The sequence below is a fragment of the Argiope bruennichi genome, chromosome 1, assembly GCF_947563725.1.
Source record: "Argiope bruennichi chromosome 1, qqArgBrue1.1, whole genome shotgun sequence".
Taxonomy (NCBI): Eukaryota; Metazoa; Arthropoda; class Arachnida; order Araneae; family Araneidae; genus Argiope; species Argiope bruennichi.
Window position 1 is genome coordinate 50,418,731 of NC_079151.1, and position 15,828 is coordinate 50,434,558.

Genomic DNA, 15,828 nt, shown 5'->3' on the forward strand with positions numbered 1-15,828 from the left:
GGACTTTGTATCTAAAAAAAAATATAGGAGAAGAGAACAAAATTTTGAATTTTTAAATTCAAGAACAATTATTTAAAGTTGTAATTTTATGGGCATTAAAACTTGGTGCGCAACATTCGTCCTTTAATTGCATTCAGTGATGTATCGGAAATATATTGACTGATTGTGAAATAGCCAAAAAATGTATTTTAGGTGGTACAAAAATGCCATATGTTATCTGTTAGGGATTAGATCCATCTTTCAATAATTACTTAAATCTTTAAACAATAAAAAATATGTAATGTGCATTGACGGAACTACAAAGCACATTTCACAAAAATACTAAATGAATCTTATTGTAAAATATTGGTGTGGATGAGTTCAATAGAATCTCCAGAAGATATTGAAATTCAATATCTTTAAAGCATGTCATTGCTCAAGAATTTTTAAAAAGTTATATCAAGTTTGGAAATGCAGTTACTTTTACAAATTAGAAAAGATGGACCAAATGTAAATTTAAAATATGGCAAAAAAGAACATCTATGCAAAAATTATTGTAAAATTTTAGATCTATGCACTTGTGGGCTTATACATAATCCATTGAGCATTTTAGTCTGAACATAAATCTACCAAATGGAAAGCAAGTGTTATAGTTAAGGAAAGTGAAATCTCTGGTTGTTAACATTAAAAAAATTAATAAAAAAAAATTTAAAAATTTTTATTTAGATTCTCTCCCTTTCTAACGATATTTCCTTTCTTTTCTTTTTATAACTTATAGAATTTTACTCCCAGTGAAATCTCTTTACAAATAAAAGTTGGTCATAATTGACAAAGCATGAAATTTGCGAAGTTACCTCGTTTGTATTAGGTGTCCATTAAGGACAGATATTTCAAAATTTTAGTTAGAAGTTTAATTTTAAAAAATGAAAACAGAATTTTGACATGTTGTTGGTTTAACAGTAAAGCTTAATTACATGAAAATTATTTGTATGCCATTTTAAAGGTTTAAAAAATTGTTTTTCTATCATACCTATTTTATTTTAATGAATATGTTTTTTCTCTTTGGTTTAATTAAATAAATGGTTTGTTAAATAATTCTTACAAATTATAATAACAATATAATTTGTAAGAATTATTTTTATTATAATAAAATTCTAAATAACGCCGTTGCTTCTTCAAATCATTGAATCTCTTTATTTTACCACTGTTATCTTTGTAATAAAAAAGAAGAGAAAAACACACTTTTTTTTAAGCGATTCATTAAATAAGAGCCTTCATTTGATGAGCTTTGTTAAATTTTGTAGTAAAACAATATAGTTTCCCACTGACTTTAAAAAATGCTTCAACTAGCTTTTTTTTTTTTTTTTTTTTTTTTTTCCCATTTAGCTTCTAACTGTAGAGCTGGCTCTTTTTTTAACTTCACGTATTTGTTTCTGTTATTTAGGGAAACTATAAGTTCTTAAAACATTTTCATTTCTCTGCAAAATATATGAACACATTTTTATGTAATTTTTTTAAGTTGAAGTAATTTTTGTATATAAATTAAAAAGCAAAATTTTTGAAATGTTATTTTTTTTTAAGGGTCTTTTCTAAATTTCAGAAGTTAGAAGCCGTAAGACATTTTCTTACATAGGCTGGTCATTTCTGAGCAATTCTATTCTTTCTTTTTAGACTTAAGGAACTTATTTAGAACACAACATTGTTCTATTGTCAATTTCTTGGCAGTTTTGTCAGTTTTATGTTGGTAGCCATTTCTGGACACTTAGTTCTTAACTTTATAAGGTTGCAAATAAAATTTCTACATATACCGAGTTATTGTAGAAGGAAATTTACATTTTCTATCCCAGCTACATCGAATTTTATTATTAAATTAACTTCTCTTATATTTCTAATATTCTTTGCCATTTCTTTACAAAATTTGAACTCTGAACCAATTATGTCTTTCTTATATGAAAATCTTTTCATTTTTTTAATGTTTTAAAATCTGCATTGTGTTTAAATCCATATTTATTGAAGATCCTTTCTCTTTCTGCTCATTAGGTCTATAGAATATTTGCACATTTCCTCTTATATTGCATATATGTACAGGAAACCAGAGATTTTTTTTTTTCCCCAGATATGAGTGACAACCCGAATTTTATTTGGTTTACAATGATCTTTTGTTAGTATTTTCAATTTTATCTATTATCTTAGTCAAAAGCAACAGTTCAATCAACAGTATGTTTAGAAATTTTAACTGAAAATAGCTGTTGGATTGCTTTAACTTGAAAATAAAAATATAAGTAATATTTAGTATAGTAAATACAACAATAATAATTACAGTAAACAATTTTTGAATTTTATACTTAATTAGATGGACAAAGCAACTAGACTGCTATTTTTAATAAAATTATTGGAATTGTTTTTTTTTTACATTAATTAATAATTTTCTATGAATGTTGAGATTTATAGTGAAAGTCGGTAATTTTCATTAACAGAGTTTAAAGACTATATCCTATTATTCCAGATTACCAAATAGCTGTTGAAGAAGCAACAGCTACTGAAGAAAAAGTGTCAAAGTAAGTATATTTTCCTTCTCAAAATTTCTCAGGATATTTTTATGGTTGTAATTCATTAATTTTACTTATATTTTTTATTGGCATTTGGATTATTAAGGCTTTTGTAAAACTTATCTCAGAGAAATTTTTATTTTAATTAACAATGAATTCTTATTAAAAAAATTTCTGCTGAAGCCTATATTAGAATATTTAATTCCCTTTCAATTAAGTATCCATATACTTTTTGTTTTTTGTTGTTGTTGTTGTTGTTGTTTTTAATGTTATTATTATTTTATTTTTTGTGTATGTGACTCACAATCAGGTTAGATTATTTTGTCCATATAAATTTGTTCACATTTAAATTGATAAATTTCACAAAAACAGCACAAGGTGTTTATTTTTCTTATTTTGGTTTATTCTAAGGTGTGTGTTTTTACTTTATTATGTTAATTACGAAAGCATTTAATATGCATGACTTTAGATTATTTTTTTATATGTGATATTGCATATTGATACAAATTGTATTATTTTTAATTTACTCTTTATTCTACAAAGAGTCCTTGAATCATATTTTGTTGTATTCATGACCATACACATGCACACACAAAAAAAAAAAAAGCTTTTTTGGGGTGGAGAGGGAGATAAAAATTGATGAAATGCACATTCATTATTTTTTGGAACAAAAGGTAAAACACTTTTTGATTTAGTTTTACATTGAACATTCCACCAATGGTAATGAAGTATTGATATCAGGAATGTTGTCATCATCAATACTTTCTCTCCTATTTTTTATTAAAAAAGAGGGACAGCAATCAGAATTATCATTGTAACTGCTATGAAATGATTAATAGAACCGGCAGCTGAAATTAATAACACCATTCATTTTATTTTTGTTGTGCTGAAATACAAGACAGAAGTTGTCTTTGAATTAAGCAGAAGATTGTAAATCTTATGAAAAATTTCATATTTGTTCCCAGAAAGCAAGATTGCTAAAAAGTTCTTATGTATCAATAAAATGCTTTTAATTAAATTATTTTAAATTTGTAATTTGAGTTACATTAATAAGAAAAGATTTCTATTGTAATTTTAGAATTGCTAAAAAAATAAAAACAATATTTTTACATGTTCTAGTGTAATTTAGTTCTTTTAGAAATTAGATTGTCACTTTATGATAATTTTGCCCGGCAGAAAGGCTACACATGGTGAATAAAATGAGCATATTTCCAGAATATTCTGTTAGGGCATTGTTTTTTGTTCCTTTAGGTGCTTTTTTTTTTTTTTTTTGGACATTTCTTTTCTTTCCCCTCCTCCTTGTTGTTTTGATCTGCACTATTTTCATTTAAAGCTTGTATATTTATAATTTGTTAGACTGCACTATTGTTAAGAAATCGAAAATTTTTGCCTTCAACTTTCACTTCATTTCTATTGTGGTGAAATCACTGCCTGCAATAATTTCACCCCAATTTCGTTTAAAAATAGTTGCCAAAACTTGATTTTGAAAGCTCAAAAGTGCCAACTCTAATTTTAAACTTGCTGGAGGTAATCCCGTGATCCTATGAGGTACAACACTATAAGGAAATAATTTTATGGGACCATTAGAGTATTGCTGGAAAGTTTACTTTGGGGAGGAAATCCTTTCTCATCGCTAGTACAACTATTGTATTGCTTGTAAGCAAAAGGTTAAAAACCAGGAAGATAAGCAGTTTATTTTATTTATTTTTAAAAATACTCATTTCTGAGAAAATGGAAGATTGTCACTTCAGAAACAAAATAACGCTGTTTACAATTTTTTAATCGCAGAAGTTAAATTTTAGGGAACTATTAGAGTATTGTTGGAAATTTTACTTGGGGGAAGGAAATCCTATCTCTTCATCTCTCAAAAATTTTGCTGTTTTAAAACCTGCATATTGTTTAAATGCACATTTACTAAAAAACAATACAGGGTTTTTTTTTTTTTTGTGAGTGTGCGTATGTGTGTGTGAGAGAGAAAAGCAAATGGTTTATTTGCTTCGAACATTCTACTTCTATATTCCAAAGCACAAACTTCCACTTCACTAAATTTATATTTCAGAAATGTAAAGGTCCAGGTTAAAGTTTTACTGAAAAATGAATGCAAAGAACAGTTTAATTCATTTAATGAAGAAATTTGTTTTGATGGTTTCTATTCTAATGTTTTGAAGTGCAAAGAATTTTCTGATTTATTGAAAGTCATTAAAATAAATCATATTTTCACCCGGCAACGCATCTATGGAAAATTGATTTAGTATCAACAAGCGCATGCTTGCCGAAAATCTGAAAGAAAAATCTTTAATTGGTCTGTGTCCCAAACTCAAGAAATTTGCTTTAGTATGCAAAATTAGTGTATGTGAGGTAATACAAAGCTTTAGAAAAGAAAGGAAAAGTTCTAGAGAAAGAAAAGAATTCAGCAAATACAAAACAGCTTTGCAATTTAAGTTGTGGCTAAAGAAAAAGAAAATAATGGAACTGATGTCAGGAAAAAATACACAGAAGTTGATGCAATATTATATTAAATAGGGGGGGGGGTAATTTTGCTTTGTTATGGTTTTTAAGTAATAATTAAATGGTTTGTACCAGTATAGTTGTTATAACTTTTTTTTTTTCCTCCCAATAAATTTGAATGGCAATCCTAGTGTAGTTTTATTGATAATATTACTATTGATAATTTTCATTTAGGTTTTTTTTCCCCCCTTTTGTATTTGTAAAGAATTTTTATTATTATTATTAGTGGAATTTTCTGTCTTGATTTAGTTGTGGTAAATAGTATGAATAAAGAAAATCTCACTAGAAAGAAATAGATTATTTCATTCTTAAACATTATGTCAGTGTGTATGCGATTTTGTATTGCATCTTTCATTGGTAAATCTGTGATTATCATTTCTTAGAAAAGCCCATCTAGATAGGCACACATCATCTAGTGTTGTATTCAATGCTATTAAGAATCTACTCTGCTATAACTAAGAGGGGGGGTGAGATCATCAAAAAATAATAATAATAATAATAAATAGTGTGTGTGTTTGTTTTATCAACCCTGGAAATGTCAGGGAAAATCACAACAGAAATGGTGGCCAGCCTGGATTAAGAGTTATTTATATTCAAAGAAAATGATTGAACAGGTCCTTGCTATAACAAGCAGAAAGTTGCTCTTTACTGTTTTTCTGTTCTTGAGAATTTTAATTGATCCCTAAAAAAATATCATTCTACTTTAATAGAGTTTGACAGCTTTTTGAGTTGCATGGCTTGCAATTCAGTAGAATTAGAAAAGTTTGAAATGCCCAAGAATCAAATTGATATATTTGTATAAAAATATTTATAAGGATAAAAGCCTTAATCAGAATTGTTATATAACTGTTTCTTATAATACCTGTCTTTTGGCGAAAAAATAGGTGAAGGGGAATATTTTTTAAATAAAAATAATTAAACTTGAAAACATTAAGAAAGAAGTGTATATTGTATAACATTTGATTTTAGATAATTGAAAAAAGGTAATGAAGTCAAAAATTTACAAATTTTAAAAGAATTTAGATTATGTGCAAAAAAAAAATCTGCTTTATATATGTCAGACAACAACAAACTAAAATTATAATGCCAAAACAGACAAAAGAAAAGGAAATACATTATTGATGAATTAAATGATTTAAATTAAAAAATTTGGAAATTGAAGAGATGGCTTCTCTACTTCAGAAGTCTGCAAACAAATTCATCGAAAAGCAAGAAAGGAATAGAGATTTTCAGTGCATAGCAAAATCAAACAGTTTAGGAATTGAATCTTTAGCAGGGCAACTTAAAATGTAGGTTTAAAATGTGTTAATTGCACACTGTTTCATTTGTTTAAATGTAGTCAAATTTTTGTTTATTTATATCTCTCTTATGTTTTTCCTTGTTATTCTGCTCATACTTATCAAAAGTAATGGTAGAGATTCTGGTGGAATTAACATTTTTCTTTAAGTTAAAGTGTGAATGAGTATATGAGGGGAATTTTGTAATGATTTGTATAATATTAGTGTCTAGTAGTTGCTAATGTCACGTTTGCTTGCATTGTGATCTTGAAACCCCTCATAAATATTGTCTTATATGAGCATTCCTTAGTGTTCTTCATTTAAGGATTTAGAAGTTGTGAGCAAGAAAGTAATGGTACATTTAATTGTCAATGATGAAAGTATTTTATTTATCATTTGCATTACATCTAAAATATGTAATTTTATGATCCCTGATTTAAAAAAAAAAAAAAAAAAAAAATCTTCAAAAGTTTTTAAAAAGTCTTTTTTTCCCTTCAGTAAAAGTGGTTAACCTTGTTATTCAATTCTTATCTAATTATTATTATATAAAACCAGTGCTTATTTCTGTGTGTTAATTTTAATTAATTGTGTTTTCAGATTGCAGGCAGAAATTTTAAAACTGACCAAAGGAAATTACAGCAAAGCTAAGAAAACTGTTGATCAGCTCAAAAAGAAATGTGATGAAGTTGCTCAAAATTTAACAAGATCTATAGTTAATATAAGACAGTCAAAAACGTAAGTTTTACATAATATAAAGAAACTGCGACTGCTTTATCAAAGTTAATAATATAACTGAGAATATGAAACAGAATTTATGAAGTATTAGTTTGTATTTAAAGATTTTTGTTTACCTATGGAAAAGATAATTATTACTAATTAATTTTTATATTTTGAGTATACCTTTCTTAAACAGATTTGAACATTAAATGAGCTTAATAATTTATTTTCAACTCTTATTTTAACAGGAAAATCAAGAAACTTGAAACAACTATCCAAAATATAACAAAGGACATCGAAGCAAATGACAAATTCCTTCAAGACTACAAACAGAAACAAGAAGCATATACAATTAAAGGAACTGAGATAACTGAAGAAATTAAATTATTGAAGGTAATCTTTATCTTAACTTCAAGATTTTGTGTTAAGAAATTTTTTGTTTGCATATTTGTTATATATGTATTCACATATACAACAAAATGTGTAGCAATGATAAGAAAATGAATGCATCAGAAATTGTGCATTAAAATATTTTATTTATACATTTTTATTGTATATGTTCAATATGTTATTGTACATGTTTACAACTTTATTTTTTTTAGGCAATAAATTTCTTACCTTTTCTAGTTATTTTAATTTTAATTATATTTTTATTTATTTACATGCATGTCCATAAATTAAGGGTAATGCCAACTCTGACAAATAAAGATTCAGAAACAAACCAAACATGACTTATTCATGAAATCCACTTTTTAAACAAAAGATTAAAAAACAAAAAAAAAAAAGTTTTATGTCACTTAGATGATGAAATATGGTTCTTATTATGCCTATACATTCTGAATATCAAATTATCGAGCTGATTTTGGAGAAGATTACTTCACATAGCAAGCAATGCTCTCTGAAGTTCCAGTACACATGTAAAAGGTGATTGTTAGATTGCAAGTTGTTGGCCAAGCATCTCTTTCAGATTCAAGTCAGGTGAGAATACTAGTCATTCCGTATAGGTGATATCCTCATTTTGAAGGCATTCGTTTACATTGTGAGACAAGCATTATGATCCATAAACACAAATTCTGTGTCCGTAGTATCCCTAAACAAGAGAACATGTTTCAGAGTGATGTCTTGATACCTTTGGCCTGTTGTGGTTCCGGTTTGAAAACATGCCGATCATGCCCAGTATAATTCCACCCCAATTGAACAATTCCTCACCACCATGATGATGTCGTCGTTCAGTGACATTATCTCAATGGTAACAGGTGCCTGGCATTCTCCATATGAAAGCCAGTAATTAATCAGATTGCAAGCAAAACCTGGATTCATCAGAGAGCATCACAGGAGCCCAATGAGATGTTGTCCACATCCCTATGGCATTCTTTTAAGGTGCCTAAGATTTCCTTTTCAGAATCTCATAGTAAAATCCCTCAGGGCAAAATTACTTTGCAATATGAATACTCCTTAACTTAATGAGGTCAACATCAGATCAGTTAATATAGTTAATTTCTATAAATATTTTTCTGTGTAGGAGGTTGTGGGTTGAGCTTCCATATATTCCTCAAAATTTCCATCGTCATCACAATGTGAACAGAGTATCTTTTTATTTATCTTCTTTTCCATGTGTAAAGTTTCTCTTCCTATCAGCCACTTATCTGCAAAATTCTGTTTATATATATATATATATATATATATATATATATATATATATATATATATATATATATATATAAACATTCGTTTATTCATATTCGTTTTAAGAAAATTTTATATTTGCTTGAATGATGTGTTGATTGTATTTGCATTCCTAGGATAAAAAGGATTGGATAGTTTTCAAGCTTAAGTTATATTATTGGGCATTGTACTGCTTGGTAACCAGGGTTGATTTGCAATTTTTTTTATTATTATTATTGTCTTTAATGGAGCAAATTCCTATATTAAACTTCCTTCATGCTCATTTGATAAAGTTTGATAAATAATTTGCATGATATTCATTAATTTATGAATTAAAAATCTTGTTTGTAAGATTACTATGTAAATGATAAGTTTCAGCTTTTAGCATAAATTGTAGTCTTGTAGTTATAATCCATTTTCTGAATTTTCTTTTAGGGTGAACTTGCTGTATTGCAAGAGAAACAGTCAAAATTAAAGAAAAAGATTGAAGAAATCCAAGGAAAGGAGCATCAAATGAAACGAGATGAAATTGAAAATAAAAACACCATGAAAAAATATGATGCAAGTGAATCGGAAATAAAAGCCATCATACGAAGTATTAATGCTAAGGTAATTTTTGTTTGAAAACTACATGATAGTGTAAAATAGTTCTTTATCAAAAATTGCATGCTGCAACATATTCTTATAAAATTAGTCAATATTATACAATAAATCATTTATATTCAGTGCTATTGCATGAATTTGATTTTTAAATGGTTTTAACATTTGGTAACTTTGCATGCTTTGCAAGAATAATTCATAAGTAGAAGAAAGTATTAACTTTTCTAATTAATATTATTATGAGTTCAATGTTACCCTCGTAGTGACATTTTAACTTAAAAATCAATGATTATTCACACATGAAATTGTGCATGTAATCAGTATCATTTTAATTTTTTTTTGTAAAATAAAAAAATTAAAATTTAATTAGCCACTATTAATCAACTTCTTCCTATATGTGAAAAAAATTTCCATATTGAAGGAGAGGACTTAATGTAATTAAGTCCCCTCCTTCCTAAGTCCTAATTATTGGATTTCTTCTTTGTCCATAATTGTACATATTTATGTGTTTAATATTTGTTAAATTATTTTAAAAGTATGTCCCTTTGCAAGAACCTTTTAAATCAGATTATATTTTTGGGGATTGATCTTAATTTTTACTTCAGTACTGTTCGTTTCAATATTCTGAAACGACTACTTTTTGACGATTCTGTCTCATTAAAGGGAGAGGCACGGAAGGATGGGTGCATTTCTGGAATTCTTTATCATTCTTTGACCTTGATTTTTGCCCTATTAGATATTTTTTCTCTCTCTCTCTCTTACGTGTATGTGAATAATTTGATCTTTTATTTATTTAAGATGAGTAAACTAAAATTGAATGCAGTTGAAGAAGATCCTACTGAGTTGCCATCATTATCTGAAGAAGACATTGCCAAGTTAAATCTCCAATCTCTGACTTCAGAATTGGAAATTTTTAAAGTTCAACTAGAGGAGAAAAAAGTGGATTTATCAGCTATAGAAGAATACAAAAAAAAGGTATTAATCATTATGTTATAAGATATACTTGGAACTTGAAAATAGATATAGTTGTAGGTCACAAAAATATTAATAGAATTAATTTGTTCTCCATGCTCAGTTTTTAGATTATTCTAATTCCAGATGTTTATTCTTTTACCCTTTGTAAATATTTATTTTTCAGTTTTGAATATTTATTAGCACTAGTTGTTAAATAATGGGGCATATTAATTGAAATATAATAAGCAATTGTATAATTTTTTATCTGAATTTTTTTATGTATAAATGGTTATAATGTGGGGGGGGGACTATTTTCTTGCTAAAGTAGATATAGTCATTTTGTATTGAAGAATATAACCTGAAAAAGAAAATGATGAGTTCTAAAATTGTAGTTGCTTTAGTTGAACTTTATTATTAGAACAATTATTTTTCTCTACTTATTAAAAATAAAAGACTACTAAATGTATATTATATGTAATTTACATTTAAAATGCCATAAAATAATTGTGATACCAGTATTTTTGAAATATCTGAAAATCTTGAATTTTATAGTATTTATAGGATGTCAAGTTTCAGTTTTTGTTAGGTCATATTTGTATTTTCTTTGAAAAACTAAAATAGAGTTACTTCTTTTGTATGAGATGTGATTGATTTTCAAAAGCAAACTTTCTATTATTATTTTTATATTTATTTATTTTTAATATATTTAATTAAATCAATATTTATATATATTTTTTAAATCTTCATTTTTTTTTCTTTAATCAATTTTTTTAATCATTTTCACTTTTTTAATCTTTCATCTTCAGGACTATTTTTCATATTTTTGCTATACTTTCCTCAATAAATGATTATATTGTTAATCATATTTCATGTAATTTTTTCAGTTTAATATTATTTTCTCTTTTATTTTTGATATTGAGTTTTACAATGTATTCTATTTTTGTGTATGAGAAATGCATTTAATGAAAGAATAGAATTTTCTTTATCTATTTTAGATTTTAAATTTATTTCATGTTTTTCAGGTTAAATCTTTTGAAGAAAAAATGAGTGATGTGCAAACAGTGAGAAAACAATTGCAGTTACAAGGTCAACGATATGATGAATTACGTAGAAAAAGACTTCATGAATTTATGGCAGGTTTTAGTGTTATTGCTAAGAAATTAAAAGAAATTTATCAGATGCTAACTATAGGTGGAGATGCTGAAGTTGAATTAGTTGATCAGAATGATCCTTTTGCAGGTGGAATTGAGTTAAGGTAAGCTTTATAATTTAATAGCATTTCTGTTGCAATTTACTTGTTTTTTACATGTTTTGAAAATTTTTGCCAGTTTTTACTGTAAATAAACAGAACAATATGTTTTTAGCCCTTTTAATTAGAATGAATTTTTCGGTATTAACTTTTTTACAAACTGTACAGTTCAGGACCTGAAGGATCTATCCTCCTTTGCTTGTATATAGATTTGAACAATGGCATAATGCATTGGCAATAAAACTGTAAAACTTGTGTCCTGTATGTCCATATATGTGGTGATTGTATTCATAATTAGTATATGAGACAAAAATAGGCTGGATATTCAGTAAATGGCAGAAGAGAACAATTAATATTTTCTTCTTTGTCCGGGAAGAATGCTATTAAAATTTATTTTATAATTATTATTTGCTATTTAAAAACATGTACTTAAACATGTAATGTAATAATTATTTAAGTACTTAAAAATTTTGTAACACATCTGGGCTTAGTTATAGAAATAATTATTTTATTAGAATTATTTTTTTTAAAAAGAAAGAAAGAATATGTTGCTATATTATATTATGCAATAATCTAATTTACTCAATATTCCTTTATTAAAAATTTGCTTTGGTGCATTAGCCTGATATTAACATAGATTTTTTTTTTTTTTTTTTTTTAAATGAAGAAATAAAGTTCACATTTTTCAGGGTCCTGGTGTGTTTTTAAAAAGTTATAATTATCAAAATTCTTTTAGGAGAATCCTAAAAAGGCCATGATTTTTGTTTCAAGGTCCTTTTCCTTTTCTGGGGTCTTAATTTTCTTTTAACCTGAACTCACTTCACAAAAATTTACTAAAGTGAAAACTGATAAACTGTATTATGAAGTGAGGTGAATTGTTTTTCATAAAGTTTGTGGTGATTGTTGAATGTGGAAAAAATAATAAAGCAGTCTCATAATAAAGTTGGAGAGAGGAGTTATCCATTGTTGTCTGAGATGTATACTCGAGTTAGGATAAATATATATTGGCTAATAAGTGAATAAATTGGTTTTAACTCCATTGAAATGAAAGGTTTTAATTAAATCATGTTTAAACATGTGCATGCAAGAATCAAACGGCTTCCAAATTCATTCCAAATTTCTGATGGATCAAAATTTTTTAATTTGATCCATCAAAAACAGTTAGTATTGAAATTTTTTAATATAAATAGTTAGAAAAAGACAAAAACTTCAGTAAATCGTGGAAAATAATTGATACTTTTTATAGTTCCTTATGGACACATTGGTGTAGAAAGGAGTTTTTCTAACAGCAAAATAATTGGAATTGAAAACCTAACTGAATAATCTCTTTTAGTTGAAAAAAAAGGCAGATTTTAAACAAAAAAAATTGTTTTTTATGATGATGCTGATTTAAATTAACTGAAAAATAAGAAAAGTTGCTTACAGAATGCAGTAAAAGAAAGTGTGAATTGCTATTGAAAAATTAGCAGAGTTGACAGATGACATAAAATATGCCTTGCCATCGAATAGTTTTTACCATGCAGTTGGAAATTTTTTTGTAGGAAGCTCAATTTTTATTAAATTAAATTTAATGGCATTTGATTCTTATTTCTTCTTTTCATGAACTGAGTGGACCCACAACTGAAACAATTCTCAAAAGATATTAAAATAATTATTCATATCACCAGTTTTAACTAATTTTCTTAATTTTTAATGTATTTTAATTTTTCAATAAAAGTTTTTTTTTTTTTTTTTGTTTCCCCTAGTGTTAAACCTCCAAGAAAATCTTGGAAAGCAATGAGAAATTTGTCTGGAGGAGAGAAAACTTTAAGTTCCCTTGCTCTTGTCTTTGCTCTGCACTATTACAGACCTACACCATTTTATGTCATGGATGAAATCGATGCTGCTTTAGATGTGAGAAATGTTGCAATTGTGGGATACTTTTTAAAGGTATGATTTAATTATGCCTATATAAATATTAAATCCTTTTTTTTTTCTTTTTCTGATGCTCAATATGCCAATTAAAATGTATGAAATGCATCAATAAATGAACGTGATTTTTTCCCCCCATCCTGTATGATTAGCATAATTATGCTTAAATCATTGTTCCCATACAGAACTTTTGAATGTTAAATGTCTTTCGAAAGATATGGTCATATTTAAGAAATATAAAACTAGATTATTTATTTGTTTAAAATAATTTACAAAAAAAAATAATAATAACCTGTTTTTTTTTTTTTTTTTTTTTTTTGTCAAATTTTCTAAATTAAATTTGTAATTTTAAAGCTTTGGGGGAGTTTTTTTAAAGAGTGAATGTGCAATTTTGTCTTATTTATTAATTTTTACACTATTTTTTTTTTAAATCTTAATCTCTAGTTTTACTTTATATTGGTTTAATTAGGAATTATTATTTTAGTTTTGATGTTTTCTAAAGATTACATATAAATGCACTCAAAAAAAGTTCCCATTAAAGATATTATCCCATTTAATTACACTTAACAAAGCCTTTATTGCAATTTAGCATTCAGTTCAAGTAATTAAATGACAATTTTTTTTAAGTAGACATATGTATCAATAAAATATAATAGAATGAAAATTAATCAAAACAAAAAATCATTGATTTGTTTTTATTCAAGTATTTTAAATTTTATTGTTGTCAGCATTCAAAATTAAGATGGAACTATCGAGTTATAAAAAATATACTTTTAAAAATTTCATTTGATTTTTTTTTTTCCTTTGATTGTATATGTTTGAAATATAAAGTTATAAATTATTATAATAATTTCTTACATAATTTCTATTTTTTAAGTGCAAATGTTGTATTGTATTCTTTTATTAAAAAATAAAATTATTCTATAATTATTACAAAATTTTTGTTTTTTAGGAAACTACCAAGAATGCTCAATTTATCATTGTTTCTCTAAGGAATGTCATGAATGAACTCTCAGATAATTTGTTGGGTATTTATAAAATTAATAATTGTACAAAAAACATTTCAATCTCAAATGTATCAGAATGGAACAAACAATCTGAAAGACCTGACAGAAATTAATCTTTTTTTCACCAAATTTCTTATTTACTTAACATGAAAATGGGAAATTGTATGTTATTGTTTCATTTGGTTTTATCAAAATTATGTAAAGATGTATAATAATTTGTATCAGAATCAGATATCATTTCAAATTACATTTCATGGATTTTACAATTTTTTTCTGCATTTCATGTATTTATAGCCATTTTCTTTCTATCTTATAATAAAATCATTTATTTTCATTAAAAAAAGTATTGTGTCTTTTATTTTGCTATTAATTGAATTAATAGTTTGTAATTAATTCAGGTTTGGGTTCATTGCAAATATTTGCTTTCAAATGTAAAATATTCACTATTCAAAAAGTAAAACATTAAAATAGTTTCATTTTTCATTTAAATGTTTTTCTTCAATTAGTTATCCCTACAGTTTAATTTCAAGTTATCCCTCCATAATTAATCTAGAATTCTACCAAATCATGTGTGAATTTTTATTTGGTAAGATTAAATTTTTTAATCTGTGCAGTTTAAGATTATTGACTCATGATTTTTTTTTTTTTTTTTTTTTTTTTACTCAAAAGTTTTATTTTTTAATGTGCTCGTTTACAATAAATTAATTGGCATAACAATTGAATATGTCTACCAATTATTCTTGTTCTTAGGCTGTTTCTGTTTTTAAAAATATTAGTGTTAAGAACTGGCAATCAATTCTTAATACTGCATTATGAGAATTGGGGTAGGTATTTGCACTTAAATTTTAAAACTAGATTTTCTTCTTTTAATAAAGTTTTAAAAATACACCTGATCTCATGCCTGTCTTCTCTGTGTTATCATTAAGTACATATTTTTAAACAGATTTTTGCAGTTTGATCTCATTTTGGTATTGATTGTAAAATAAATAACAATACAGAAAATATTTGTTGAAAATTTTAAATCCTTTATTTTCATACTTTGATTTAAAAAAAAAAATTGGACAGATCTCCTTTTTGCAATAAATTTTACCTCAACATATGATTGTAATCATTTACAGTTAAGAACAGCAAACTCTTAATTTCTATTAAAAGAAATAGATCATTACTTTGATACTGCAAGTTTGGTGTTGAAAAATCTATAAGAAGTAAAATATATATTTGTTTTAAAAGTTGTTTGAAAACTCTTGCACTCTATGAAAAGCTGCTCAACTTTTTAAGGAAATAAGGGTGGGTTTTGTTAACAATACAGTAGACTCCCGATTATCCGCGCCTGCCGCACAAAGTTTTTTTGTACAAGCGTAAAGCAAAGAAAATAAAAATGTTCACAAAACTGAGCGAAACATCAAATTTTC

The 15,828-nt window shown here is 26.1% G+C and overlaps 1 protein-coding gene across 1 annotated transcript in view; it reads left to right on the plus strand.

Moving 5' to 3' along the window:
* LOC129977884 (structural maintenance of chromosomes protein 4-like) overlaps positions 1-14,700 on the plus strand; it is a 65,811-nt gene extending 51,111 nt beyond the window's left edge. Inside the window, exons 20-27 of the mRNA XM_056090591.1 lie at positions 2,486-2,537; positions 6,911-7,048; positions 7,279-7,423; positions 9,131-9,304; positions 10,094-10,270; positions 11,272-11,504; positions 13,244-13,427; positions 14,362-14,700. Coding sequence (XP_055946566.1) covers positions 2,486-2,537; positions 6,911-7,048; positions 7,279-7,423; positions 9,131-9,304; positions 10,094-10,270; positions 11,272-11,504; positions 13,244-13,427; positions 14,362-14,529 — 1,271 coding nt within the window. The 3' untranslated portion in view covers positions 14,530-14,700. The remainder of the gene's footprint in view (positions 1-2,485; positions 2,538-6,910; positions 7,049-7,278; positions 7,424-9,130; positions 9,305-10,093; positions 10,271-11,271; positions 11,505-13,243; positions 13,428-14,361) is intronic.
* The last annotated feature ends 1,128 nt before the right edge of the window (positions 14,701-15,828 follow it).